At 49.3% G+C, this 27,119-nt stretch overlaps 1 protein-coding gene across 3 annotated transcripts in view; it reads right to left on the bottom strand.

Annotated features, from left to right (window-relative positions):
• Positions 1 to 2,019: 2,019 nt before the first annotated feature.
• Positions 2,020 to 27,119, bottom strand: part of Ksr2 (kinase suppressor of ras 2) — a 392,217-nt gene continuing 367,117 nt past the window's right edge. For 2 of the 3 annotated variants that reach the window (XM_010604091.1, XM_010604094.1), the window contains exons 15-20: positions 23,494 to 23,590; positions 22,327 to 22,460; positions 15,009 to 15,140; positions 9,526 to 9,655; positions 8,540 to 8,673; positions 2,020 to 6,214 (exon numbers count right to left, since the gene is read on the bottom strand). In XM_010604091.1, the coding sequence (XP_010602393.1) occupies positions 6,208 to 6,214; positions 8,540 to 8,673; positions 9,526 to 9,655; positions 15,009 to 15,140; positions 22,327 to 22,460; positions 23,494 to 23,590 (634 nt within the window). In that variant the 3' untranslated portion in view covers positions 2,020 to 6,207. Of the gene's footprint in view, positions 6,215 to 8,535; positions 8,674 to 9,525; positions 9,656 to 15,008; positions 15,141 to 22,326; positions 22,461 to 23,493; positions 23,591 to 27,119 lie in introns of those variants that run through there. The other variant, XM_010604092.1, reaches the window with a different exon arrangement.

Genomic DNA, 27,119 nt, shown 5'->3' with positions numbered 1-27,119 from the left:
CCCTGTTTCTTCTCCCTCTCTGAAGGTCACTAGCTGGAAATCAGCCTTGGATGCAGGGACTGTGGTACCCCCGTGGGTGGCAGGACACAGAGAACTTGATATGGGTAAATTCTTAGGGATGGAAGAGGCTACAGAGTCATTTGAAAAATTTTGGCTCTACAACTTCGTGGGTCTCTATCCCTGTTGTTCCATCAAAATGGAGACAAAGGTATCTGCCTCCCAGGACTGTCGTGAAGACTCCACCAGCCCAGCACATGGTATGTATTCAGTGAACAGCAACTATTAGAGCTGGAAAGTTACTCTGCTTTCCAGGTGTCCCAGACCTCTGATCTATGGGACCGCACAAGTCACACTTGTTAATCCTGGCAAATGCATTTGAAAGGGAGACATGGCCTCCACAACAGAGATGGGACTTCAACACCACCAAACCCCTGCCAACAGAGCCCTGTGACCTCCTGTGGCCAGCCCATGCTCTCACCCAGCACCTCTCCCTCCCTGCATTCTGAAAATATCTATTGAGCACCAACTATGTTCCAGGCACTGTGCTAGGAGCTGGCACAAAGACAAGTCAGGAGGTCAGTAGGGTCCTGTCCCCATTTAGCAGGTAACTAAGAATTGGTGTGGATTACAGAGATTGAGAAGGAGTCAGTGACTTGGTGCCTAATCACATGCACTGACCAGAGGAAAAGAAGCCTGAGGTTGCTTCCACATTCTGGGGCCCAGCCTGCTATTTGTGGCTTCTCATTCCCTTGGAGTGTGGGACAGTTTCCTTACAGGTGGGTGCAGGTGAAAGCAGCTGGATGGACGAGGTGACATTGGAGCCCAGGAAGAGTGTCCTCAGGAGCCTGCCAGGAAACTTCCCAGGCAAAGCCAAGGAAGGAAGGAACAAAAGCCCAGCTCCCCAAGGTCACTCCTCTGCCCCCAAGTGAGAGTATGAACAAAATCAAACATGTGTCACCAACACCTTTAGACTATGCCATGACATGCCCTCAAGTGACTGTCCCTCTGCAGATGAGCCACCCACACACAGGCCACAAGGAGCTGAAATCTGCAGCTGCTGGACTCAGTGATGGGAAGTGTCCTTCAGGAGAGGCTTCTGAAGTAGACAGTGGTGGCCTGAGCCTTGTGTCCTAGGGGTTCTGGGGAATCTAGGATTTGGGGGACCTAGGGTCTGTCACAGAGGGACCAAGGTGAACTGTCAAGGCAAGAGAGAAAGCTCTGGAGAGCAGGCTCCTCTCCCAACCATGCCTTGAAAGATATGCTGAAACCCTAACCCTCAGGGCTGCAGAATATGACCTGACTGGCAACAGTCATCGTGGATGCAATTAGTTAGAATAAGGGCCCCTAATCCAGCATGAATGGCATCCTTATAAGATGACAGCTACACGAAGACAAAGACACAAAGACACCACAAGGAGGGTGGTGTGCAAGGATGGAGAAGAGATTAGGGTGATGCCATGCAAGTCAAGTTGCCAACATATGCCAGCACCTGCCAGAAGGAAGAGGAGGCAGGGAGGCTGCCCATCCAGGGGTTAAAGAGGCATAGCTCTGCCCATCTTTGCTTTTGGACCTCCAGCCTCCAGAACCGCGATAGAATACACTTCTGTTGTTTCCAGCCACGCAAGGCAATGTGCAGTATTTCTGTTACAGCAGCCGTGGGAGGCAGATACAGAGGGGAGTGAGGCTTGGGTACAGTGGCCCGCTTGGAACAAGACCAGCCCTTGGGGGATGGGTGGGTGAAGGCTGACAGGGCACAAGGATGGGGAGGATGTGTTTGGGGATGTAATGTTGAGACCAGTGGGGAAAGCAAGCCTGAGATGGAAGTATTGCCCCCCCCAAGGGCCCTTTAAATCCAAATCCTTAGATAGGCATGGTGGTGCACACCTGTAATCCTTGCCCTCTTGGAGGCTGAGGCAGAAGAATCACAAGTTTGAGCTCAGCCTGGGCAATTTAGTGACTTGGTGAGACTGTCTCAAAAAGAAAAAGAAGCAAATAATAAAAAGGACTGGGGATGTAGTCAGTGTAAAGGCCCGGGGTTCAATTCCCAGTAGTGAACAAAACAAAACAAAACACAAAAATAACCCTCAGATCCTTAGAAATCCCAAGTGGTATTGTAAGGGCCTGAAATGTGTTTAGCCACGTGCTCATAGGTCCTGATCCCTCAGGGTACTGTATTTGGAGGAGAGCCTTTAAAGAGTTCAGTGAGATTAAATTAGGCCAAAGGACTGGGTCCTTCACCCTATGTAAAGGTGGAATCCTTGTAGGATGAGATACCATGGATGTGAAGTTCCCTGAGAACACTGAAGCCAAGCAGAGCGACCTCCCATGGAAGCAACCCTGACACCTTGATGTTGAACTTCCGGCCTCAAGAGCTGTGTGAAGGAAATTTCCGTTGTTTCAAGCACTTAGTGTGTGGTACATTATCATGGCAGCCTGAGCAAAGCAGTGGGGTCTTAAAGACCAACTAGTTCATGCAGCCTCAGGGGCTTGAATCCCTGCCTAGCAAACATGCCATGTGGTCAACATCGGCACCTGTCCCAGGAAGGGCGCTGTTACCTCCCCGGGAGTCCCCTGTACCTTTGGACTGTGAGACAGTCCTCTCCCTCACTTCTGTCCCTCCTCTGGGAGCCGTACACAAGTGAATTTATTCTCCTGTAAGTCTTCTCTATCAGAGGCTGGCAAAGAGAGTCAAGGCCCAGATTACAAATATTTTAACTGTCTTGTCTCTGCTGCGAATAGCTCCATCATTGTAACGCAAAGCAACCATGGAGACCATGCAAACAAACAGGCATGTCTCAGTGCGGTTCCAAGGGCGGACATGAACTTTGAATTTCATAGGACTTCCCCATGTCAAGAGATAGTCTTCTTCTGAGTTTTCACCCCAATTCAATATAGGTAAAAAAAACGATTTGGTCGGCTTGGTGTGGTCCTGGGGATGTAATTTGTGAATCTCAGCTCTGGATTTGTCAAGATAGTGATCATCTGGGGCTAAGTTTGGCCCTTTCCTCCACATGCCTCTGATGGTGGGGGCAGCGCTTGGGAAATGCAGGGAGTCTGGGTTCGCGTGTGCTTGGGGTGCGTGGTGTATGATCACAGGTTGGAGCTGGGGAAGGGGAAGGACCAAGTTTATTGGATTCAGGGATCTGACTGCTGATGCCAATCGAGGGCTTCCACTGGTGGAAGGGGCCAAGGTGGGTGTAGTAAGAAAGAAGAGGGAACCTGATGGCAAGATCAGATGTTTTCCTCTTTGACCAGTAAGAGGAAAACCAGAAAAAGACCCATCTAAGTGGTGATTTGGTTTCCAGTTTGGCTCGGGATGGGGAGAATGCGGAATATCCCAAAAGAGGGTTTTTTGTTTTGGGAAAGACCTGTGGCCTAGAGGAATGGGTGGAATGCAGCGTGTAAATCTACACATATCCTAGGAAGAAAAGAAATGTTTCTCTCGGGGCTCAAGGGCTTCAGGGGAATCTTACCCAGCAGATCAGCTGTCTTAGGCAGCCTGTCTAAAGAGGGATTTGTGGAACTCAAGGCACAGACGGAAACAACTCACTGTCAAGCGGGTGACTTGTGTCAGTAAACACACACACACACACCTTTGCCAGGTGGACTGTATAGATTTGAGCTACAGGACAGGTTAGCAGCTAGGATGGAAAAATTTATAGCGCGCTCTCTTCTTTTCCTTGCAAAGGATGGCCCTCTCCCCATCCCATGCATACACTGAGGCCAGCAGGGAAGAGAGTGGCTTTGTTTTCCCAGGATTTAAAAATGTACAGAGTAAAGGGGCCACCAACAGGCTATGGTGATGCAGTTGGGGTTGGAGAGGGGGTCCAGGAGGATGCCCAGATGCCCCCAGGACTGCAGTAAAGATCTTGGCAGGTGGGGGCAGAGCACAGAAGGAGAAGAAAGAGCAAGAAGTCCAGAAGAGGTGATATGGGACCCAGGGACAGACCCAAGGAACTCTGGTCTACAAAGCAGAGAAGCTCCAAGAAGAAAAGGTCAGGATGGGGTTTCTCCCTGGGTCACCCACTCCCGTCCCTAATCCTGAAGAGGTGCTCATGAACACATGGAAATGTCACCTCTCAGGGCCCTGCCAAAGGCTGTGGTTGGCCACTGTGGCCCAGAAGGTGGAAACAAGAGGGGCAGAGAGGAAGTTCAAGCCCTTGTGGGCAATTCAGCTTCAGAGTAGCTGAACACTGGCTACTGCTTCCCTTTTCTGCTTCCTCTCAAAGACTGATCTGTGGACCCATGGTATCCTGGTGTGATGAAAGAGAAGTCAGCAGCTGGATTTCAGACACTCAGTAGGCATCGGGCAGAGCCAAGGAAGGCCCAGGCCCAGCTCAAGGTTGATCCATAGGGGAGCTTGTTTGATGGGGAGACATGGCCTGCAAGAGCTGTTCCCAGAAACACCAGAGCTCTGGGGCCCCTGAAAGTATATGTAAAATGCCTTCAAGACACACTAATACAAAGCTGAGGGTCACAGAGATGTACAAATGTCCCTAGAAGAAGAAGAATGTCCATTTACAAACTGCCCACATGGGGTTTTGAGTCCCCTGGTGTCAGACAGGTGGGATCATAGTTAGAAAGGCAATGAAGCACCTTGGGGAAGTATGGGGGTCTCCCTGGAGTCCAGCTCTTAGGAAATGTGACTTTTCTCATCATCCTTTCTGGCTTGGAAGCAGGCAGGTCCCCAGAGCATGGACCAGTCCGGGCCACCCAAGGTGGGGAAGATCCCTACTTGTATGTCCGGTTGAATTTTGAGCCTCAGCACAGGCAGGGTTTTGAAGCCTCAGCTCTTCTCTCTGGGAGGGAGATGCCTGCAGAAGGTGCCAGCTATACGATGACCAAGGCCCATGACACCCAGAAGTCCAGAGGGGGAGTGGGCCGACCCTGGGCATCCTGCCAGCTGCTCTGCTTGGGGGTGGATCAGTGGGGTCAGGGTTTCGGGAAATGGACCCACGTGCCACATCCAATCTGCTTACAGCATCCTTTACACAGCACGATGGTAGAACCCTCGAGAAAGCCACCAGCCCAGCACATAAACAGAAGGAGGGAGAGGAGGGACACTGGGCAAACACAGACAGGCAAGGGGGCACAGGCTTCAGATGGGGAGGCCACTTGGAGACTCAGAACCAGGCTAGCACGGAAAATGCAATGCTACAAACAGCTATCCTTCTTCACCTCCTCAAAGGACTCCCGAAGGGTGAGAGGAGGAGAGGTCCTTCACGTGTACAACCCTGGATCCCAGTGTGTGACATCCCAGGGACCCAGATCCATCACTGTGGGTGGAGCAACTCCACGATGTCAGCACAGAGCGGGAGGGGAAGGAACAAACTGCGCTTCCTTCCCCAGAGCTCTAGGCCTTGGAGCCCAGACTTCAGGGCGTGTCAGGAATGATGGACCCGTAGGGAAACCCCAGGTCGTTCTGGCTTGGAAGCCACTGTGCCTTTCACATGGCAAAAGGAGGGTCGGATGAGACAGGATGACACTTTTGTGGAACGGAAGGCAAAGGCGGAACCCAGAAACTACTACCCCTGAGAGACTCAGAGCTCAAAAGACATGCAGAACTCTTCCGCTGCCTTCTGGAACTATATGCAAAGGTGCCATAAACCTCTGTGGCCTTGGGCTGGGGCCTCTGAAAACAGATGTTTCCAAAGGAAGAAGCTTTAGCCAACCCTTCTTTCCCACCTTGACCAAGAAGCCTGGACAGGGCTGGTGCTGGCTCTGATTCCTTCCCACAGTGACAAAAGCAGCCAGGGACACTGCACACCTGGGGCAGTCTGGATACCACTTTTCCAGGCGGAAAGAGAGCAGAGCCTGGGCCACACGGTGACGCATGCGCACAGAGAAACTCCTAGGTTCCTACCCACAAGGTCTCCGCCCTCATCCGCAGAGCCTGGGGCACCACTCTCAGCCTGCATTACTCTTGACTACACGGTAAGCCCTGGGCCTCACGCATTAATCTTGCGATATCCTCCTGGCTGATCCAGTTCAGTCCTAGCTCGGGGTTCCTGACCCTGCCTGAGAAAAAGGGCGCAAGTCTGGGTTGCGAGCAGGGCAGCCCCCGCGCGAGTGTGCAGCGCCCCCAGGCTGGCCGGGTCGGGACCCTCTGAGGTGAGCCTCTGGCCTCCTGAGCTGGCAGAGGGCAGAGCAGGGAAGGAGAGGTGATTCGGAGCTGAGGCGGCTGAGCGCCATCCGACTGTCCCACGGTCACAGCCTGGAGTGGGGAAGAGAAGAGACAGCGTGGTGAGAAGGGACGTGGGCGTGGCGGTTCCATCCTGGCGCCTTCTCAGAGGGTCCTGTGCCTTGAGATGAGCAGCCCCTGTCCTTTCTGAGTGAAAAGGACCTCTGTTACCTGAGGCCCTACTGTGAGCCAGTCTCTGTGTCCAGCGCCACACACACACCTGATCTCATTTAAACCCGAAAACAGCTTGCAATATAGGCACAGCAGACCCTCTTCAGTGAAAACTGAAGCCTCAAGGGGTTAAATTTTGGCCCAAGAGTGCACAGCCAGGAAGGGGCAGGGCTGAATTCGAACCTAGATCTCTCCTACTGGAGCATGTTGCCTCTGGGCCAGGGATGGTCAACCATTGTGTGGGCTGGAGGAGACTCAGTAAAGGCTGGGGATACAGGATGAGCACGTGAGACCAGGATCCACACGGTGGTCTGCGATGAACGGTGGGTTACTACTCATAGCAGCAAAAGGACCTCAATTGTTTTGTTCGCCACTGTATTCTCACTCAAGGGATGGTGCCTGGCACCTAATAGATGTCCAACATGCACAGGCTGAATAATAAAAACCCGGAATGAATGGAAAATTCCACCGGATCTAAAGTCCCATGAGGCCGGAACACGTCTTGTTCTTTCTGTGTTCTCAGCCCAGTACCACAGCCAAAGGAAATAGAAATGAAGGCTCCTTTCCCTCTCCAACCAGCGAGCTGTATGCCTCTCTCAGCTCTTGAATGCCTGCCCTCCTTTCCGGACCCCAGGAGAATAAAAGTCACAGGCAGACAGCCCAAATGACCCCTGAATTTTGTAGCACCAGGGTCCCTTGCGGAACCCCAACACCAGTTCTGGCCAGCACTCCCTTGGTGGGGGAGAGGTTTCGCTTGGTAGAGTCTCCTGTCTGTTTTCATGTCCAGTTGTTTCTAAATCCTACTAGGACGCCAGAACGGGGCTCACTGTCTCTCCTGTGGATGCCACGATATAGTCAGCACCTGCTGGCTGGGCTGCACTGTACCAGTTACCCAAGGACATGAAGCCACTGGACCCTCGTGGCACTCTTGCTAGAAGCTTTCACTGCCCTCGCTTTCCAGAGCATGACACTGTACCCCAGAGAGGCCAAAGGACATGCTCAAGGTCACACAGCTGTTGAGCAGTGGAGTAGCAGTTCCAATTTATGCCTGCCTGATTATGAAGTCCATATTCTTCCTAATGGCTTGAGGAGAAAGCTGAGCCTCTCAGGGGAGAAGAGATTCCTTTCTCTACATTCAACAGGTTGGGGTGAAGACTGGAGGAGTCTCCTGATGCCCTGGGACCTTGGGTATCTTCATGGGGTCTCCTGGGGAGACTAGGATAGCTGCTGTGTTTAGCTGCGCATACAGGCGGGGACTTGCAGCACTATGTGTCCATGTGTAGGCATGTACAGCCGGGCAAGCATGTGCGTGCATGTGTGTTTTCATGCATCATGTATGTGACTGGCTCCTGCACATGTGTGTAGCCGAGCCCGCCTCTGTCCTCAGGCTGGATGTACAGGTGTGTTTCCAGGGAAGGTTCTTGTATGCTATGTGTGTCTATATCTGAGTGAGTATACACACATATCCTGTGTGAGTGTACACACATGTGTATGTATACCTGAGATTGTATGCACGAATGAACACAGGCAGGTGTGCCTGGGAGCACCTTGCGGAGCAGAACATAACAGAGTCCCCGTAGCAGCCTCCTGGGCCTGCCTCCCTCTCAGCTCTACAGAGAACACTGCAGAGGCTGGGCTGAAAAGGAGACCCAGAGAGAGATCCCCTCTCATGATTACAGGGAGGGTTCTGGGTCTGCAGGCAGGAACAAGGCAAGGTGGCGTGTGGCCTCACAGTGAGGACAGAGGTGCTCGAGGCAAGAAGTGCTGCAAACCTTTCTCGTCTCTGTGCTCAGATGCTAGAGGATGCTGGGAGTCCAAAGCTGCCATGAAGGGCCAGGCTGCTGGCCTGGAGGGGGATTTCCATCAAGCCAGGCCCAATGGAGGGGTCCCTGACGCAAGACAGATGGGACCTGGCAGGCTCAGGGTGCCACCTCACCACGTGATACTCAGACTCTCTGGACCTTGGCCTTCATCAGGAAGAGAGAGGCAATGAGAGAGCCACGGCAGCCACAGAGTGACTCAAGGCCCCAAGTCCCACAGCAACAGATTCTCTGAACGGAAACCTTGTAGGGACAGGATGTGCTGGGGTGAGTGGGGATGAGGAAAGGGGCTGATGAGGGGAGCAGTCTGGGAAGGGGCAAAAAAGTGACAAAGGCTTGGGGAGAGAGGTGGAGGGAGGAAACCTACTCTGCAGACTTCCAGAAATGTCCCGGGTGAGACAGGCGACGGTTTCGCTTTGGCAGTTTCTCCAGCATGTCCATGAGCTTGGTGAAGGTGGGCCTCTCTTCTTGTTCAAAGGCCCAGCAGAAGAGAAGGATGTCCTAAGAGAAACCAATGAGTGGATGTAGAAGGTGACGTAATTATTCCCTGGTACCTCATTGGGTCTATCCACCTGTCCATCACCCGCCCACTTCCGTATCTTTCCGTCATTCATCCACCAAGTATCCATCCGGGTCAGTACGCTCAGTCCTTTTTCATTCATCTTCCATCCCTCCTCCCCACCTACTTTCTGAGCCCATATAACAAACTAGGCTTCTATGCTAGAAGGCCCGGGATACATCATGGTCAACAATGATCACCAAGAGGTTTCCGGGCACTTTTCTAAAGAAGCCTGAGGTCTCCAGCCACAGCTGAAGAACCTAAGTACCTTTCAAGGCCAGCCTACTTTGCCTCATTTCCTCACCCAAGAAAGGAAACTTGGAGGTGGGTAATCCTGACAACCAGACCAGATAATTACTGCTTCCCTGACTTATCTGTCTCCTGATCAAAGGAGAATTCTTCCTGCTGTGTTTAAGAGGAAGATTATTAATGTATAGTCAGGCTTTTCTGTTTCTGTATCTCTTGTTCTGAGTTGGATAATGCTTAAAATTATTGTGCAGATGAAAATAAAAGTAACACCAAAACATTTTTTGATGTTTTAATGACTATCTTTAAAAATATTACAAACAAAGAACGGCTCTTCTGTCCAACCTAGCAAGCCATTGCTGGGGAAAAAAACCCCTGACCAAGTGTTACTCTGCCTCTAGTGTCAGGCACCTGAAATTGCAGGCATAGTGCCTTCTAAACTCCAAAGTATGTGCTTTTTTTGGTCACCTTACACAGTTCAAAAGGAAGTCCAGGCCTGCATCTACGTCTCCCCTTGCCCCCCAGACCTGGTCTATTGTGGGACTTACCGAGATTTCTTTTCCCATGCCGATCTGGCTGAGATTGGGTTTCATCCCGGTGCCCATCTGCCAGATTATGGCCTCTGCTGGTTGGGTCTTGAAAGGCCACTCCCTGGCATGGAGTTCGTACCAGATTGTGCTGTTGGCAGACGTTTTAGAGGGGTGTTGGTGTGGCAGGTCACTTGTGACCCTGGAGCCCCTGCTCACCAACACCCATCCAGCCAGCTTCTTCCTTGCAGGATGGGCACATCTTGCCCCCGGCACATGCTTGAAGCTCTCTTAATGTCTTAGACGTCACGCTTGTCCCAGGATAGCCTCTTATGTGCCTGAGTTAAAATGCATCAAACTGAACACCCTGGGCAGTTTGATATGATGTGGTTACAACCTCTGACTCTGTATTTGTGATTCTAGGAAATTACTGTAGATGAATGATTTGGGATAATGATATTCATTAATAAGGATGTTCTCTACAGCATTATTATATAATACTGAAAGAAAGCAGAAATAATTGCCCAACAATAGAAACAACTGCTCAATAACAGGGATTGTATGTATCACGGCAAATTCATAAAATGAAATGGAATACTATATTGTTATGAAAACACTTCAAAGAAATTATGCTGACATTAAAATGCTCAATAGATCATTTTTTAAATGAAATAAGCAGGCTGTGAGATTATATAGATAGGGTCTGACATTACTCTTTTTAAAGTCAGATATGTATGGGCAAGAGAAAAAGTGAAACACCCCACATGTTAATAATAGAGAACGCTGGATGTTAGGGTAGGATTTCTTTCCCCTTTGGTATCTGTTTCTTAAGTGTGAACCCGAGTGTTGAATGGTAGGGAATTAGACTGGTTGTATGAGGCCGAGGAGGGTGCTTCTCTAAGTGGAGGTTTCCTTGGCTGTTAAGTAGAATAGCAGTAAAAGTGCTGTAGGACAATGTTTATCTGGGATGCCGAACACCAGAGCCATTCGGTGTTAGAATTATCCTCGAGTGAGTTCCTGTGTTATCATGTTTTATAAATTAGGACGCTGGAATGAAGGAAGAAACAATTGCTCCAGTGAGCAGTACCTGGCCACAGATGGGAGTGGTACAGAGGTGATGCCGTGAGGCCTGAGCAGCACGGGGACAGTGACAGATGAGCTCAGGATGCTGGGTGTCACTGAGCTGTGCCAGGGGCATAGATCTCAGTTTGCTAAGATCCAGCTTCCCCAACTCAGGAAATATCTGAAGCAATCTTAGGAAATGATCTCTCTTCCACTCTAAGATAATTTATGTAAATGTGCCTGAAAGAACACAAAGCACTCTGTTTTTTCCTCTTTACTGCTCAGAGAACTGTGTAAACCAACTGTTCCTAGCTTCTCTGTAGTTGGCATCGTCCTTTTATTGGACTCTACACACCTCTGGGCTTGGCAGGAGTGACGCTTAGGTATTGGCATACTGGGTTAGAGGGCCAGGAAGTTCTCTAGAGAAGGTGCTACGTGATTCTAGTTATCCTAATAAACAATCATGCTTATTATTCCAACCCTTTGCTGGGGAGGTGCATGAAGCATGCTTTCTTCTCTTCATATTTTGACTACTTGAGCTTTTGCTGGTCCTGGCAGGTCTGTCCCTATAGCTGGCCCTGGCAGCTAATTCCTAGAGATAGGAAGGACTCGCTGGTGAGTGTACTTTTCAATCCAGATCACAACCTCCAGGGCTAATGTTCCTTTACACTCAGAGCCCACTGAAATCATCCCAAGGAGCTAATTCTGCGCCTGCTCACCCTTCCCTTCTGGTTCCTTCCAAGGAAATCACAAAGAAAAGCTCTTGCCCACATAATCTTCATGTTCCCTCTGCCTCGTGACCAACCCTTCCCCATAGGGCCTCTGCATAGCATGGAGTGGACCCCTTCTTATAGGATCTGTGACCTAACCATCTTCTCAACAGTGATTGTCTCCTGATCTTTTGGCCTCATCATACCTGAATAATAATTAAACCTACACCTTACAACAGGAGGCTTTATTGTTATCCCCATTTCATGGATGAGGAAACCAAGGCTCAGAAAAGTTCTTTCTTACCCAGGATCACACAGCAAAGAAGAGGGACCCAGGTCATCTGAGTCCAGAGCTGTGCCACCGGCCAATACACTATACCAGGAGCTTATACTCCATTCCATTCAAGAATCTCTTGCCATCAGGGAAGTGACAGTTTTGAGGTGCAGCCTGGCAGCTGATGGTTGGAGCTGGCAAATGAATTACAAATGGGTTGCACGGACCATTGATGTGGAGGGAGGAGGTGCCTTTCCAGAGTTTTTCCTTGTGCTCGGTACCTTACAGATGCTTTCTGGCTCAATTCTTAAGATGCCTCAGTGGTCTCATTATCTCTAATTTACAGCTGGCTGTGAGCGGTGGTGTAACTCCCAAGCCCAAGGAGGCTCCATGGTTAAAAGCTCCAACTGTGGAGTTTGGAAGTTGCAAGCTCAAGTCCCCGCTCCACCACTAGTGGTCATAAAGCAAATTCTGCAGTCATTTGTAGCCTCGATTTTCCCAGCTTCCAGTTGGGAATAACAGGACACTTGCTTTGAAGAGTGCTTTTAAAGGCTGCATGAGACAGCGCACACAAAGAGCTTAGCACAGTGCTCAGCACACTTTTAAGAGTTCATTTTTGTTCTCAGTCATTCCTGAGCTTGAGGTTCCCAAGCAACCGGGTGCTCCTAATGGGCAGGAATCCAAGAGCACCAGGTCCTTCGCAATTCAGCAGTGTCATAAACAAAAGCCTCATTAAAATCTCTTTTTAAACCCATCTTTTAAGAGAAATTTACTTTGGGGAGAAAAAAATATGCTAAAAGATGAAAATTCCAGTGGAAAACCAATTACTCACTTGGGTACATTTTGTTAATTCCATTTTTTTTTCTTTTGCTAAATTTACACTAAACTATACCAACTTAATTATTGCAGTTTGCTTTCAGAAAATGATGTCTAGCAGGTTGAAGGTGTGGGCATTAACTAATCAGGGCAAATGGCAGCCTCCAGAGGGGTCCGATCCACAGAGGCGGAGAACTGTGGTCTCCCCACAAACGCCCCTGCTGGAGCGGATGGTAAGGAAATGGGGGATACTTTTCCACTGAAGTGTTTCTCTAACAGGTCTCAGTGGTGTGAAGCCTAACCGCGAACATCTGCAGGCTGGCGACCTTCCCAGACAGCTGCGCCAGCCCTGTGTCCCCCCGGCCAGCCCTTGCACCCACGCCATGGAAAGTCAGGGCAAGGATCAGCATGGCCATTTGAGGAAGGGCAGCGTAGAAGCTGTCCCGGCTGAACTGCTCAGACTGCTCTGCCCTGCATCCTGGGGCTGCATCGTGGACTCTTCGTGTCCTTCCCCGCTTCCAAAGACGTCGTCTCCTCCATCGTGGCTCCAGTTACTATCTGCCCACAAATGCTAACTGCTTCTTTCCTAAGCTCTACAAGTGTGGAGTCAGCTGCCTGCTGGCCGGTTTCCATGGTTATCTGCGATGCTGCTCAAACTCACTGTACCCAAGCCTTCCTGGTTCAGCCCAATCCACCTCACCTCCAGAGTCTCTATCTTGGCTCGCGACACCACTCTACCCACTCGCTTAAGGCCGATATCTGGGTACCACTTACCCTCACCCTGTCATTGAGCTAATACTTCCCTCCCCTAAATGCCCCTTCCATTCACTCGGAGCCTGTAGAACTCCAGGCCCAAGCTCCACAGAGGCTGCCAGCATTTCCCTTCCTGTGACCACCCGGGCCCAGTCACGAGCTTCTCCATTCCACTCTACACGGCGTGATCTGACTGAACCAGAACTCAGATTACAACTGCGCCGCTTCTCTGCTTCCTAAGCATCAAAGGTGCCCTCGTGCCCAGGAGAGGAAGCGAAACCTCCTTTATTCTTTTACTAAGTAGCTGCAGGACGGACCCTGTTTCCCTGCCTAGCCTCTCATCTAACCACCCCCAGCCTCACTTTTCCCCAACTCTTCATCAGCTCCCCTCTCTGTCCTCCACCTGGTATTTTTCCACGGTGGGCAACATGTTCTCTCTTACTTTTGTACCTTCCCACCCATTCCGTCTGAAGCGCTTCCCTCTGCCCTCATGTCCAGCCTCTAACACGGGCCCAGGAGTCATCTCCTCCTGGAAGCCCTCCCTCGTGTGCCAGGCTGGACCCCGTTCCTTTAATGTTCCCACACTGCGATTTCTCCTTTGCACAGCATGTGCCCCGCTTTGCGAAACCTGACTGTTTCCTTGTCTGTCCCCCACCACACAAGAAAGAGTAAGGACCTACAATGAGTTTAAAACGTGTCTTAGCCAGATGTGGTGGCACATGCCTGTAGTCTAAGCACCAAGGGCTGAGGCAGGAGGATTGCAAGTTTGAGTCCTGCCTGGACACTGAGTAAAACCCTTTCACAAACAAACCAACCAAGCAACCCCCAAAAGGGCTGGGGATGTAACTTAATAGTACAGTGCCCCAGTACTGCAAAAGTATAAACAAATAAAAAGAACACAATAAAATATGTCCACAAAAATTCTTTGATACTCTTTCCTTGAAATAGCAGAGCTTAATTTTCTTCTATTGAGTGTGGTTGGACTTAGCAATTTGCTTCCAACAAGTAAAAATATGGTGGGAGCATTCAATATATTTTTGTGAACTGTAGTCACCCTAACTATGTGATACATTTGGAATAGAGGGTTTTTAAGTACTCTCATCATAAAGAAATGTTTATGGTGACAGACGTTCTACTTACCCTGATTTAATCACTATACAATGTGCTCCGGTACTGAAAGATCACAGTATATCCCCTGTGTGTGTGTGTGTGTGTGTGTGTGTGTGTGTGTGTGTGTGGTTATGATTCATCAATCAAAAAATAAATCCTTACTATAGGAGTATTGTGATGCTATGTACCACTGGACAGTACGTCAGGTCAGGGCCCGCCACCATCCTGTAAGCTTGCTCAAGCTGCTGGTGAGAGCTGGTGAGGAACAGATGCTTCTTCCTCACTTGGCCATGGCGCCTGACCCGTTGGGCTTTCTGATGAGACCCGCACCCTGGCTGACATCCAGACCCCAACCTCACAAGAGACCTGAGTCAGCTCAGAACCACTCAGCTCAGCTGCCCCAACTGCTGACCACAGAATGTGAGATAACACATGCTCTGGGTTCCTGATTTTGGGGAAATTTGTTATGTAGCACTAGATAACGAATACAAGACTGAATCTTGTATCTCCGGCATCTGTCGCAGTCCTCGTACTCAGAGAGCATCCAGGAAATAGCTACTGAGAAGTTAGGAAACTTGTGTTGACAATGCAGCCAGTTAGAAGCTGAGTGTGGGTCAGGGTTAGGGTTTGTGTCACCCCTCTCAAATCCTCCCAATATTCACCCAGAAAACCAGCCCCATGCACAGGTGCCCAGTCCTTCCAAAACAATGGAAGGAAGGCTTGGGAAGTGCCCTCTGCCCAGGCTGTGGCTCTTGAAGGCCAGGACTGGGTCCACCTACCCAAGGGCAAAGACGTCAGAGTGCTTGGAGAAAGGAAGCTTGTCCTCCTCTGTGTCAGGGGACAGCTGGCGGATGATCTCTGGTGCCAGGTGGCACAGCCAGCCATTCTGGATGCGCAGTTTGTCCTCTCTCCTGCAGAAGCAAAGCACAGAATAAGCTTCAATTCTCAGCATAGGAAGGACAGGTCCCAGGCCCCAGAATCACCTCTGCTGGCCCCTCCTGCTTTCCCCCTCTGGGCACCATCTCATCTACTTGAGACCAACACCCAGCAGGAGTTGCAGGGAAGAGAGGGCAGGGAAGTGCCCTGGAGAGAGGCCATGCAAACCATCCTCAGGTCCAGTGGCATCTGTGTACCCCTCCTGTCCACCTTCACCCAGCAAATACCCCCAATTCTTGTTCTGCATGATATTTGCCTTCATGCAGTATTTGAATGCTACTCGGGAAAATGGGTACACACAAAAATGGCACCCCAGTTATGACCTAAAATCCTAAAAGCTCCCAGGAGGTTCTGTTTTCTTTATTTTACAAAGCAGAACATGGGCTGGCTTTGGATTTGGTGATTCTTTGAAGATCTCCATCAGCAGAAGTGGGAAGAGGCTCTGCCAAGTTCCAGAGCTCAGATTCCAACCTGTCCAAGTGGCCCCAGGGTTGCGGCTTCCTCTGCCACCCATGCTGCCCGTCTGTCGCATACTCTGGATGGCTCTGCATGACGCTGAAACAGGAAGGCTAAGTGTCCCTTTTTCGACCTCCCTCAGGAATGTGTACATTAGGTGACTCAAAGTTTTTACCACTCTGCCTGCCTGGGAATGACTGCAAAACAGCTGTGAGTATTGATTTTGGGATAACAGATACATCTCAGGGAGCAGGCAAGTTTACAAATGTGGAATCCATCAACAATGAGGTCTGTGTTTATTGATCACCTATTTATGCCTTGCTTTTGTCCTTGGCAGCAGGAATGCAGCCATGAATGCAACAAACAAAGTCCCTGCCCTTGCACTTAGGCAGGGGAAGGAAACGACAAATGCGTCAAATACAAGCCGGGTACACTGGTGCGTGCCTGGAATCCCAGCCCTCTGGGAGGCTGAGGCAGGAGCGCCGTAAGTTTGAGTCCAGTCCAGGCAACTTAGTGATTTAGTGAGATGCTGTCTCAAAAATAAAAAATAAAAAGAGCTGAGGATGTATCTCAGTGCAAAGGCCCTGGGTTCAACCCCCAGGACTCTGCGTGTATGTGTGTAATGTTATGAAATAATTAAGATAGGGAAATGTGCACATGATAAGGAGGAACTTACTTTAGGTAAAGTGTGAGCTAAGATCTACATGACACAGAGGACTCTATTATATGAACCTAGAGAAGAACATCCTAGGCGGAGGGGAAGCAAAGGCAAAGGCCCAGGCAGGGCCCACTGGTGTTCTGGAAACCTGAAGCACACCAGTGTACTCAGAGCCCCTCATAAGCCCTGTGTGCCAGCTTGTGCAACCAGCTCCTTGTTGATGGGCCCTCCTCAGTTCCTCCTCTCATCATTATAAACAATGCTGCAATGAACATCTTCGGGAGAGAACATCTCTCTTTTCCCCAGTTTATGATGACTAGGAGAAATGTTTAGGAGGGGAGGGAGCCTGGCTCCCTTCCTACATGGCAAGGCTTGAGTGAGTCAGAGCTTTCCTCTCATACTGACATCTGAGCAAAACAGCCATGAGCTTGCCGCTGACGGCTGACTCCTAGGAAAGGGCCAGGAACCCTGGAGAAGTGGGCAGGGCGGGAGAGGGGGAAGATTAAGAGTGAAAGTGTGCAGCGCCCTGCCTCCATGAGGGTCTTGGTGGGGGCCCGGGGCTGGCTGGAGTCTGCCGCTTTTCTGGAGTGCATTCTGAGCAGTGTAAGGTCCCTCAACTCGACTCATTTGTCTCCTACAGTCGTGACTTTCATCGTATCTCCTTCAAGAGCACCACGGTCCTGGAGAACGTTCTGGAATGATGGTGTCTATGGCTCTGTGGTTCTATGTCTCTGCTGTCTATTTTGGCAGCCACAGGGGCTGGTGGCTGCCAAACATTTGAAAGGTGGCCCGTGTGACTGAAGGGCTAAAGTTTTCATTTGATTTCATTTTAATTAAAATTAAATTTACTTAGCCTTACACAGCTCATGGATAATAAACTGCACCACACAGTTCTGGGTGATTATTTACTAAAGATGAATTTCTCCCTTCTTGTTTTAAGAGGTCACGCTTTTGCACAGCCACAAACAGAAACTTGGCCTTTGTAAAACACACTAAAATTAAAATGAGAAATTTCTGCTCATGCCCTCCCTAAAACCAACTTGTTAGCTGTGCTTTCAGAAGCCCTAGGAAGAGGAAAGAACCCCAGATGAGACTCCAGGAGTTTGGAATTTGGGGTGCCGGTGCTGCAACTGCATTTGCTGGCTGTGGGGGAGGACTTGGGTGCATTCCAGGTTTAGGCTTTCTTGCCCCTTTATTGCTTTCACATGAAGAAGCAACACTTCTAAGGCGCTCAAACTGCCAGAAGACTTCAAAACAGGCATTCTGGGCGGGAGGCAAAGCTGAGATTGAACCTTCCATTGTGCCTGGACAGTGGGGCACCGCAAGACACTGGCCATTGGTCTAGCTCCTACGTTCTCACACTAGGACCAGGCTGGCTTACAAGTGACAGCACCAGTGTGGTCAGGTGGACCCTGCCCACTTCCTCTACCATTTTTCTGGGAAAAAAACCAGCCCCTGTTGAGAATTACTGTTCTAATTTATATAAGATCAGGGTTTCATATTTTAGGGTTTCAGCATCAGTAGCACATGACTTACTCCTGCATTCTGCACAAAGAATAAATCCTCTGCTAGAAAACGGGACTCAAACCCACTAGCCAACCCTAGAGGTGGTAGAGTCGAAGGCATTCTTGCCACCCAAATCAGGGACGACTGCAAAGGTTTAAGGACTTTGAGCAGACCTGAGCTTCCATTTTCACATTTGCAAAATGAGCGTGTTGGTTTGTACTTCTCATGGCTACTGCAGGGATTAAAGTGAGGCAGTGCGTGGACAAGGTTAGGTCAGCGGCCAGAGTGACATGATTATTGGACATAATTACTACATGTGTGTATATTACACATTTTACCTTGAGGACTCAGAAATGTAATTGAGAGTAGAGCCTACTGTAAGAATGTCCATCAAGGCACAGGGCCTGAGAGTGGGCCAGCCAACATTCTTCTGGCATGGGCAGGCCGGAGGGGGAAGGTGAGTGGATTCTGTGGCCTCAAGGAAAGCTTCCCCGCCCCTTGACCTCCTGAGTATCCCGTGGTCTCTTCCTGCCTTGCTGGTCAGCAGAGGACTGGCAGGACATGGCCACTGGGGCAGAAGGAGGAGAGTGGCCAGCCACACAATTACCATCAGCCCGGGGCAGGCATGGGCACATGGCTGGGAGGGGGCCAGAAGCCAGGCCTAGCACAGACACCCCAGGGCGTCCTGTTACCAGGGCAACAGGTCCACCAGCGACAAACCAAAATCGTCTTCATTATGGTTATTATTATGATTAATAACAGGCTGCCAGTGGCTGGCATAAGGCTGGCATCTCAGATGACACCTTTTCTTGATGATGGTAGAACAGTCGTACACTGGGTTCTGTCTAGAAGCACGGAACACACTTCTTCATTGGGCCACCTCTGTCCCTGCCCCAGACCAGGCGAGTTTCCCCTGGTGAGCACCTACTGTATGACTGCTTGTTAATGCCCATAAACCCGTGCTCAGAGAGAGACCATCTCGGTCTGCAGATTAGGAAACAGAGGCTCAGAACATCTCAGTGACCTGCCCAGTTCTTCAGCGCCCAAGATTGGACTCCCCACCACAGCCCCCAAGAGTTCCTGGGGGGAGTCAGCACCCCTGGGAGCAGAGTACAAAGAGGCCATCCTGGTCTCGGCCCCTCTGCCCTGTTTCGTCTCTAAAGGTAGGTACTACTATTGTCTTCTCCACCCCCCTTTACAGGCAGGGAAACTGAGGCTCAGGAAGTCAAATAAGCTTTGATCATCTATATCCTGGAGTTTGGACTGAACTGTGTCCCCCGTTTGAAATTCATATGTTGAAACCCTAAGTTTCAGTGTGGCTGTAATTGAAGACAGGGCTTTGGGGGATGTAATTAAGGTTCAATGAGATCATAAAGCCAGGGCCCAAATCCAATAAAACTGTTGTCCTTATAAGAAAAGACATCAGATCTCCAAGCCATGTGAGGACATGGCCGTTTCCAAGCCAGGAAGCGAGCCCTCACTAGAAACCAAGCTTGCTATGCCTTGATCTTGAACCTCAAGCTCCCAGAAATGTAAGAAAAATCAGCGCTTGTTGTTTAAGCCACCAGGTTGTTGTATTTTGTTATAGCAGCCCAAGCAGACTGATAACACTCCTAAGTACTCACTAATATTTAAAATTGAAGAAATGAGTGAGGGGACTTCCAGGCCTGGCTCCTTCAGTTGATGCCTCTGCTCCCCACAATGCCTGCAGCCTGGCCAGCTCCCCAATCTCTCTATCCCACCAATCAGGCTGCCAATCTGGGCCCATGGATACCCCATGGTCAAGGGGATCTCCTGGTCTCCAACTGCTATGCTGGGAGGTTCCAGTCTGAACTCAGGGCACTTCCGGTCTAGAGATACCTATTCACCGGTGGGAGGCAGGAAACAATGGCAGGAACCCCTGAAGGGGACGCACAGATCCCCAAGGCTGCACTAGAGAGGCAAATGCTGGCTATTAAATGTGAAAGGTCCTAGGACCCCTGGGGCACCCAAAGAGTTCCCCCTTCCTGTCATGGTCCCCAACCTGCCATGTGGTAGATAAGAGACAGACAGCTGCAGTCTTTGTTGTCCATCTCACTGGGAGGCAGAGTCTAATTCTGCTCACCTTGAATCTTGTTGGCCTCAAGTACTGCTGCCCTGCAATGGAATGCTCTAGAATTTATTTTTGTTTTGTTTGTTTGTTTGTTTGTTTTGACATAGGGTCTTCCACTTGTAGTACAGGCTGGCCTTGCACTGAGTAGGTAGCCCAGACGGGCCTTGAACTTAGAGTAATCCTCTGGCCTCAGCCTCCTGAGTGCTGCGATTACAGGCACGTGCCTACTTGTCATAAGGGCTCTGGTTACCCTGAGAGTGCGAGGTATGAGAGAGCCAAGTGTGGTCATGTAGGGGGGCTGCATGGAGAAAAGAGGGAGAAGGAAAGAGGAGGAAGGTAAGTCCCACCAACTCCCCAGCTGTTCCAGCCATGCCAGCTGTTCCAGATGTGCGAATAAGGAAGCCTCAGGTGACTAGGCTCGATTCCCTCTGACTGAACCCACAAGACAACATGACCTCACATGCTCAGCTGAGTCCAGTCACCCTGCAAAACAATAACAGCAATAATAACCTGTTCCACGGCATCAAGTTTTGGGGTGGTTTGTTGCACAATAATTCACGACTGGGATAAGGATAAAAGCACAGGAAGCTGTTGACAGCTGCTTGCACGCAGCCAGGAAATGTGAACTTCCCGTGGTTGCTTCTGTGGAGGCTCCGGGCCTCTCCTGACACTAACTGGGTTTGGGCTGATGACCAGGCTGGGGCGGAGGTGGACACAGCTGCTGCTGGACAAGGCTGAAGCCATTTTGCCCTTAACTTGAACTTCCTTCCTGGTAAATACGGGGTCTCCACCAAAGAGCTTAAAGGAAAGGAAGCTTAAGTCACCCTATTTCCTCTTCCGCCTCTTCCTTTCTGGGTGACTTCGGCCAACCAATAGTCTAAAGGGAGGAAATCAGAGGCCCTGCACCCTGCCTTCTACCTGGGCAGAATCCACTTGGTGAGGAACTGGAGAGCACAGACAGGCCCCCAGAAGGAGCAAGCTGGTTTGTTAAGGAGGCCTCAACCCAGATAAAGAAAGTACCTGCTGGACCTCCTTTTGTCTGAAGGCAAATAGCTGCGGTCACAGTGATGCCCCCAATGCTTTCCCAGCCACTCCCTTAACTCCCAGGGGCTCCCCCAATAGCAAAGCAGGCTGCAAGTGGTGCTGGGAATGGGAGGAAGAGGCCCTGTGTAATCTGTCCCCACTGGCCCTTTGAGGACTCTCTCCGCATACACATGATCTGTTTTCTGGTTTGCTGTTGACTTTTTTCTTCTTTTATTTTGTGGTACTGGGGAGTGAACCCAGGCCTTCACACTAAGCTATGTTCTCATCCCTTTTTTTTACTTTTTTATTCTGAGACAAGGTCTCACTAATTGCTCAGGCTAGACTTGAACTTGCAATGACTTTCTTATCTCAGGCACCGTCGATGGTTTTGGTGACCATGGAACTACTTTTGGGGTAGGGTAACATCTGAAAAAGAACCAGAAGCTTTTGTACGCTGCTGTGTCACAGGAAGGGTGCCATCGACTTCTGCCAAGTTTCAGGTGATGTGGCTCAGAGGGTAGGTATTATACAGCAGGAATAAAATTCCCTTCGGGGGCCCTGGGGTGTACCTCAAAGAAATCAGTGGTATTCCAAAAGAACTGAAAGTGAAATAAAATAAATCATGGGGCTGTCCTGGAGGAGCAGTGAGATGTGCAGTCAGAAAAGGCACACAAGGGTTTATAGTGTGTGTATGGTGTGTGTCTGTTCTAGCACACACTACAAAGTAAAAGCCACAGGGTAGAACTTGTGAATTATGGGTTGTTTATTTGTTGTCAAGCTGCTTCTCCCATGGTCAACCCAAGGCAGCTTGCTTTGGGGCAAGTGAAGTCTGAGAGTTAATTACTTAACGAGATGGCTAATCTTTCTCCTGGGTGATACAAGGAGGTATATGCAAATTAACACTAATTACCACAACTCAGCAGTGCTACTGTTTTGTTAGGCATTTGATGGGCACTGGGCGCTGTGTGGGATGTTTGTCTTGTGACATCTTCACAAGGACCCTCCGAGGTAGGTATGATTTTCTTGCAGGCAAACAAACTAAAATTTGGAGAAGTTGTGTGCCTCGCTGTACTAAAATTAATTAGTTCCTAAGACAACTTTGATCAAGGACTCCTGGGTGAGCCCAACTTCCAGGGAGTCTCAGGGTAAGAGGTAAGATCTCCAGATAAATTCAAGGGCTAGGTCTTTGTAGGATTTAGACTGCTCTGTGCCCAGTGACGCACGTGCCCTGAAGACTCCACGTGCAGGACAGATGTGCAAGGTGCTGGCCCCATGGGGATTAAAGAGTGACATTGACACGGTAGCCTTGCCACTGAGCTCAGTGACCCCAGGCCCAACCCTGACTCCCGAAGCCATTTGGGATGAGTTCCCACCTTCTAATGGTCCATCTGCCAAGAGGCCCTCTGGCCCTTCTGCCACTGCTCACCTGCCAGCTTGCAGCACCCCGGAAATGCTGAAGAGCCCAAAGTCTGTGATGACCACTTTGCCGTTGTCATAGAAGACATTCTTTGATTTGAGGTCCTTGTGAAGTATCCCCTTGGCGTGCAGGTAGCCCATGCCCTGCAGGAAGCAAGGACACAGGGAGTCACCTGAGAAGACCTCCATGCTCTCTGGCACCCACACTTGGGTTCATGCTCCTTGTCCCTCAGTGTGACCACAATGACAGTGGCAGAACCTGGGGGCCACCCACTGAGGCTGAAGGTGGGGTGGGAGAAGGCACGGTCCCTGCATAACAAACCTGCCACTACCCTCAGTCCACTGCAAAGCCAGCTCCATTTAGCTTGTCTGGTTCCTAAAAAAGCAAAGGAAGAGGTCCCCAGAGGGAAAAGAGTGGGGACAAACGTGGGACAAGGTCCCTGGAGAAAGGAATTCCATCAGCCATCATTCGTCCCCTGGTCTCCCGTTAAGGCTAAGTCCTCTGCAGGGCTTGCACCTCCAGTTTACTTCACCCATGGCACTGCAAAACACACCTAGGTCCTCAGGGACGGTTCCTGACACAGAGATCAAGAACACAGCAGAGTCTATTGAAGGTGTAGGTCAAGAGCAAGCATGTAGAAATTGTTTTTTCTTCTGCGAGCAGTCATGTCTTTTATTTTATGTTTTAACAATTCAGTCCTAACACTTCCAATAGGAAGTAAAACCCTGAGGACAACTGACTAATAAAGCACCGGCAAGGAGACACAGGATGTTCCTGTTTGCTTTAATCCAAAACAACAACCAACAATTTGACATTTCCCCACAGCTGTGGAGAGAGATGGCTTGCACTCATGGGGATTTGAGGTCTCAGAGATAATGGATCCTAACCTGGAGAATCAAGCAATTTACATGTGTCCTCTGGCCTTCTCACAGGTCTACATATCATGATAATGAGGGGACCAGGCAGAAGCCCAACGCTGGTAGGCCATTCCTAAGGGTGCCATCTTGGTAGAACTCTTATATGCACACCACCTGGTATTTTTCTGTCCAATTTCTCTGAATTCCAGACCATGGTCTACATCCAGACCTAGAGTCTTAGGATTTTTGGGAAACTTCTCAGAAAGGTTCAAGTCTTTCAGAAGCTCAAGTAGGGGTCCCAGAGCTTACAATTTCTTACCTTCACAATTTCTTGTGCAATCTGCCTGGTTTTATTGACGTCCAGCACAATCTTGGCATCCCTCACCACAGAGTAGAGTGTCCGTCCCTTACAGAGGCTGAAAAGCAAAAGGAAAAGATCATTTATTAAAACTTTTGGCAGTCACTAAGGAGAAGGTGACCCATCACAGTTATTAGAAGTCACAAACAATGGAATGGATGTGCCACTCTTGTGCCTATGAGATAATTATCAGGCCTGGGTCTGGCTCTCAAAGCTGCTTCTAGGATGAAGATCTGGGGGAGTTCAAGAAATTCAACAGCTTCTCAGCTGTAAGGATTATCTCCAGACTCCAGCTGAGGGCAGCCTGGCTTCGCCAAGCCATCGATCCCAGGGTCTTACAGGTGGGAAGTCGTGCATAAACCAACAATTTGTGGGTTCTCAGACGCCACTCAGACAGCACTCTGCAGTCCAATCGGCCCCAGTGCTTGCATCTGTGGGGCGTGACCCATGTGCAGGGAGACTGATGAAAGACCCACAAGGTGAGGCTGATACATGTTAAGTGTCATCATTAATGATACATTCAGTCCTTCAGATGAGGATGTGCAAACACCAATAATACCGCCCCCAAACAGACACCTGTCCAGATAGAGGGTTTTTGAAACTATTTTCAGCCTCATTGAGCTCATTTTGAGGACCAGTGGCTTAAGATAAAGGACAAGTTGAAGAAGCGCATTGTGCACTAACAGAAACACCTCATTTAGCTGCCACACACTCATCCATCCTGGGCCTGAGTCCTGGTGCACAGAGCGGGTGTTCAGTATGCAGTGAAGGAAAGAAGGAAGGAAGGAAGGAAGGAAGGAAAAAATGAACTGTAGACTCTGCACAGTGTCCCCAGCCCCTAGCACTGGGACTGCCTCAAAGTAGCCAATGTTGGCTGAAAGAAGAGAGAATATCATTATGGAAATTAATTTTCCACCTCCATCAAAATAGCAGCTTGAATGTTTTTTTCTTACTCTGTGACTTTATTGCTAAAATACTGGAGGCATTGTGCTCATTCACTCAGCACTTATTGAGCCCTTGTTGTACGCTAGACTTGGTGAAATTGCATCTCCCATGCAGTGTCAGAGGGATCTCAGTTTGAATTCCAGCCCTGCTGTGTGTTGTGGGATGAGTCACTTAACCTCTCTGGGCATTTGTTTCTGTATCTATTAAAGGAAACTTATGACACTGAGCTTGCAGTTCACCTCTGTGCAGGTCAATCAGCCCCTCTGAGCCTCAGTGTGTTTATCTGTAAAATGGACCTGTGTATTCCTATCTCACAGTTATGAGAACAATCACCCAAGGTCAGGTGTGAAAGTAAGTCCTCCCGAAATGCTGGTTTATTAGAACGGTAGTAAAGGATCAATAAAATGGTAGACAGACAGACAGACACACACACACGTGCACATAAGAAAGTGATGCATTTATACACACATTACATCTGTCTCCCTACCTCTTCAGTCTATCCTTCCACACACACAGCCACCCACATACCCTTTTCCCCAGTGCTACCTACAACCGCCTGTGATCTTTGCCCAAGATGCATTTCACTTCACCTGTTTAAGGTGAGATTCCCAGGGCAGCTGACTCACACTGAGCCTGATTCACCTGTCCAAGGTCACCCAGTAAGTTGGAAGGAGGCAGCCCATAGTGACTCAAAGCTGCACCTCCCTTGCTGTCTGAGGCAGTGTGTTTGCTGAGCCTTCTGGAGGAGAGGAGAAGGGAGGTGGGCGGATTGGCCAATTAAGCCATATTGACATTTAAATATTCGAGATGGTAGAGATTGTGGGTGGATTTCCTCCCCTGGATACTTCGTTCTTGAACAGCCACCTACACTCATTATAGACCGAGCCCTCACCACTGCAGAAGGCAGAGCAAATCATCGCAACAGGCTCCCAGATACCTGGAGCCACCAGACAAACCAACAGTCACTGGTGGGCGTCTAAACAGGTGCAACCACAGTTTGGAACATCTACTAATGCAAGATGTACAGATAACCCATGACCAGCAACTCCTTCCCTGAGGACATACCCAGCAGATGTGCATGTCAGAGTCACCAAAAAACATGTACTGCCATGTCCTCAAACGCTAGAAGCAACCCTTCCTGATAGTTCCAGACTGGAACCAAACTTTAGTAGACTGATTAACTGTGCTTTTGTAAAATTCCTATGATGAAATCCTAACTCTCAATGGACGGTGTTAGGGGGTGGGGGGCACGGAGGTGATTAGGTCCTAATTACCCTAATGAATGGGATGAGTGGCCTTAGAAAAAGTACATCAGAGAGCACTCTGACTCTCTTGACAAGAGAGAGGCTACAGTAAGAAAGTGGCTGTCTATAACCCAGACAGGGCCCTCCCCAGGGCACCACGCTCTGAGGTACCAGCCTCCTGAACAGCAGAGAATACACTTGCTATTGTCAATGAGCCACCTTGTTCGTGGTATTTTGTTACCTTTGCAATTCTTTTTTTTCTTTTTTCTTTTTTTTGGTACCGGGGATCGAACTCGGGACCTTGAGCTTGCGAAGCTGGTGGTGGAAACACTGAGCTAAACCCCTGGCCCTGTTCATGGTGTTTTGTGATAAGAGCCTGAACTCAGACACAACCCAAATGTTTGCCAATAGAAAACTGGATAAATTGTGATATGTCCATATAAAAATACATTGTACTGGATTGTAAAAAATAAACTACCACTAATAGCAAAAAGCAGGGATGAGGGTTGTGGACATAATACTGAAGCCACACGCCCAAGCTTACTGAAAGATTCCATTTATACAAAACACAAGTGCAGTGAAAACCAATCCATGTGCTGAAAGGTAGCACAGTGATGACCTGTGTGTGCGTGTGTGTGTGTGTGTGTGTGTGTGTGTGTGTGTGTGTGTGTTGGGGGTGACTGGGGATTAAACCCAGGGGCTTTGCACGGTATTATATCCTAGCCCCTTTTAATTTATTTATTTATTTACTTATTTTTTTGAGGCAAGGTCTTGCTAAGTCTCTAAGTTTCCCAGCATGGGCTTGCATTTATGATCATCCTACTTCAGCCTCCCAGAGTGTCGGGATTACAGGCACCGGCCTCCCTGCCGGGCTTGTGTGTCATCTTTCAAAAGAATAATTCACCTAAAAAAAAAATCAATGAGGCCAATTAGAGAAATGCAAATCAAAACAACACTAAGGTTCCATGCTACTCCAGAAAGAAAGGCAATCGGCATTCGGCAATCTTTAGGAAATCCAACGATAAACAAAGGCCTGGGAGGTGAAACCCTCCTACACTGTTGACGGGAATGTAAACTAGAACAACCACTATGGAAATGAGTGCAAAGATTTCACAAAGAGCTGAAATTAGAAATTCCATGTGACCCAGCAATCCTCCTGCTAGATATCTCCCCCAAAGAGTTAGATCACCAGAGTTTAAGTCATCATAGTACAGCAATACATGATATATACATACCAATATTTATAGCAGCACAATTCTTAATAGCTAAATCCTGGAAGGAGCCTGTATACCCATAAACAGATGATTGGATAAAGAAAATGTGGTGTGTGTGTGTGTGTATATATATATATATATATATAGAGAGAGAGAGAGAGAGAGAGAGAGAGAGAGAGAGAGA

The sequence above is a fragment of the Fukomys damarensis genome, unplaced genomic scaffold (genome assembly GCF_012274545.1).
Source record: "Fukomys damarensis isolate Sample0158 unplaced genomic scaffold, DMR_v1.0_HiC HiC_scaffold_12, whole genome shotgun sequence".
Classification (NCBI taxonomy): domain Eukaryota; kingdom Metazoa; phylum Chordata; class Mammalia; order Rodentia; family Bathyergidae; genus Fukomys; species Fukomys damarensis.
The sequence above is the reverse complement of the archived record's forward strand: the minus strand, read 5'-3'. Positions and strand labels throughout refer to the sequence as shown.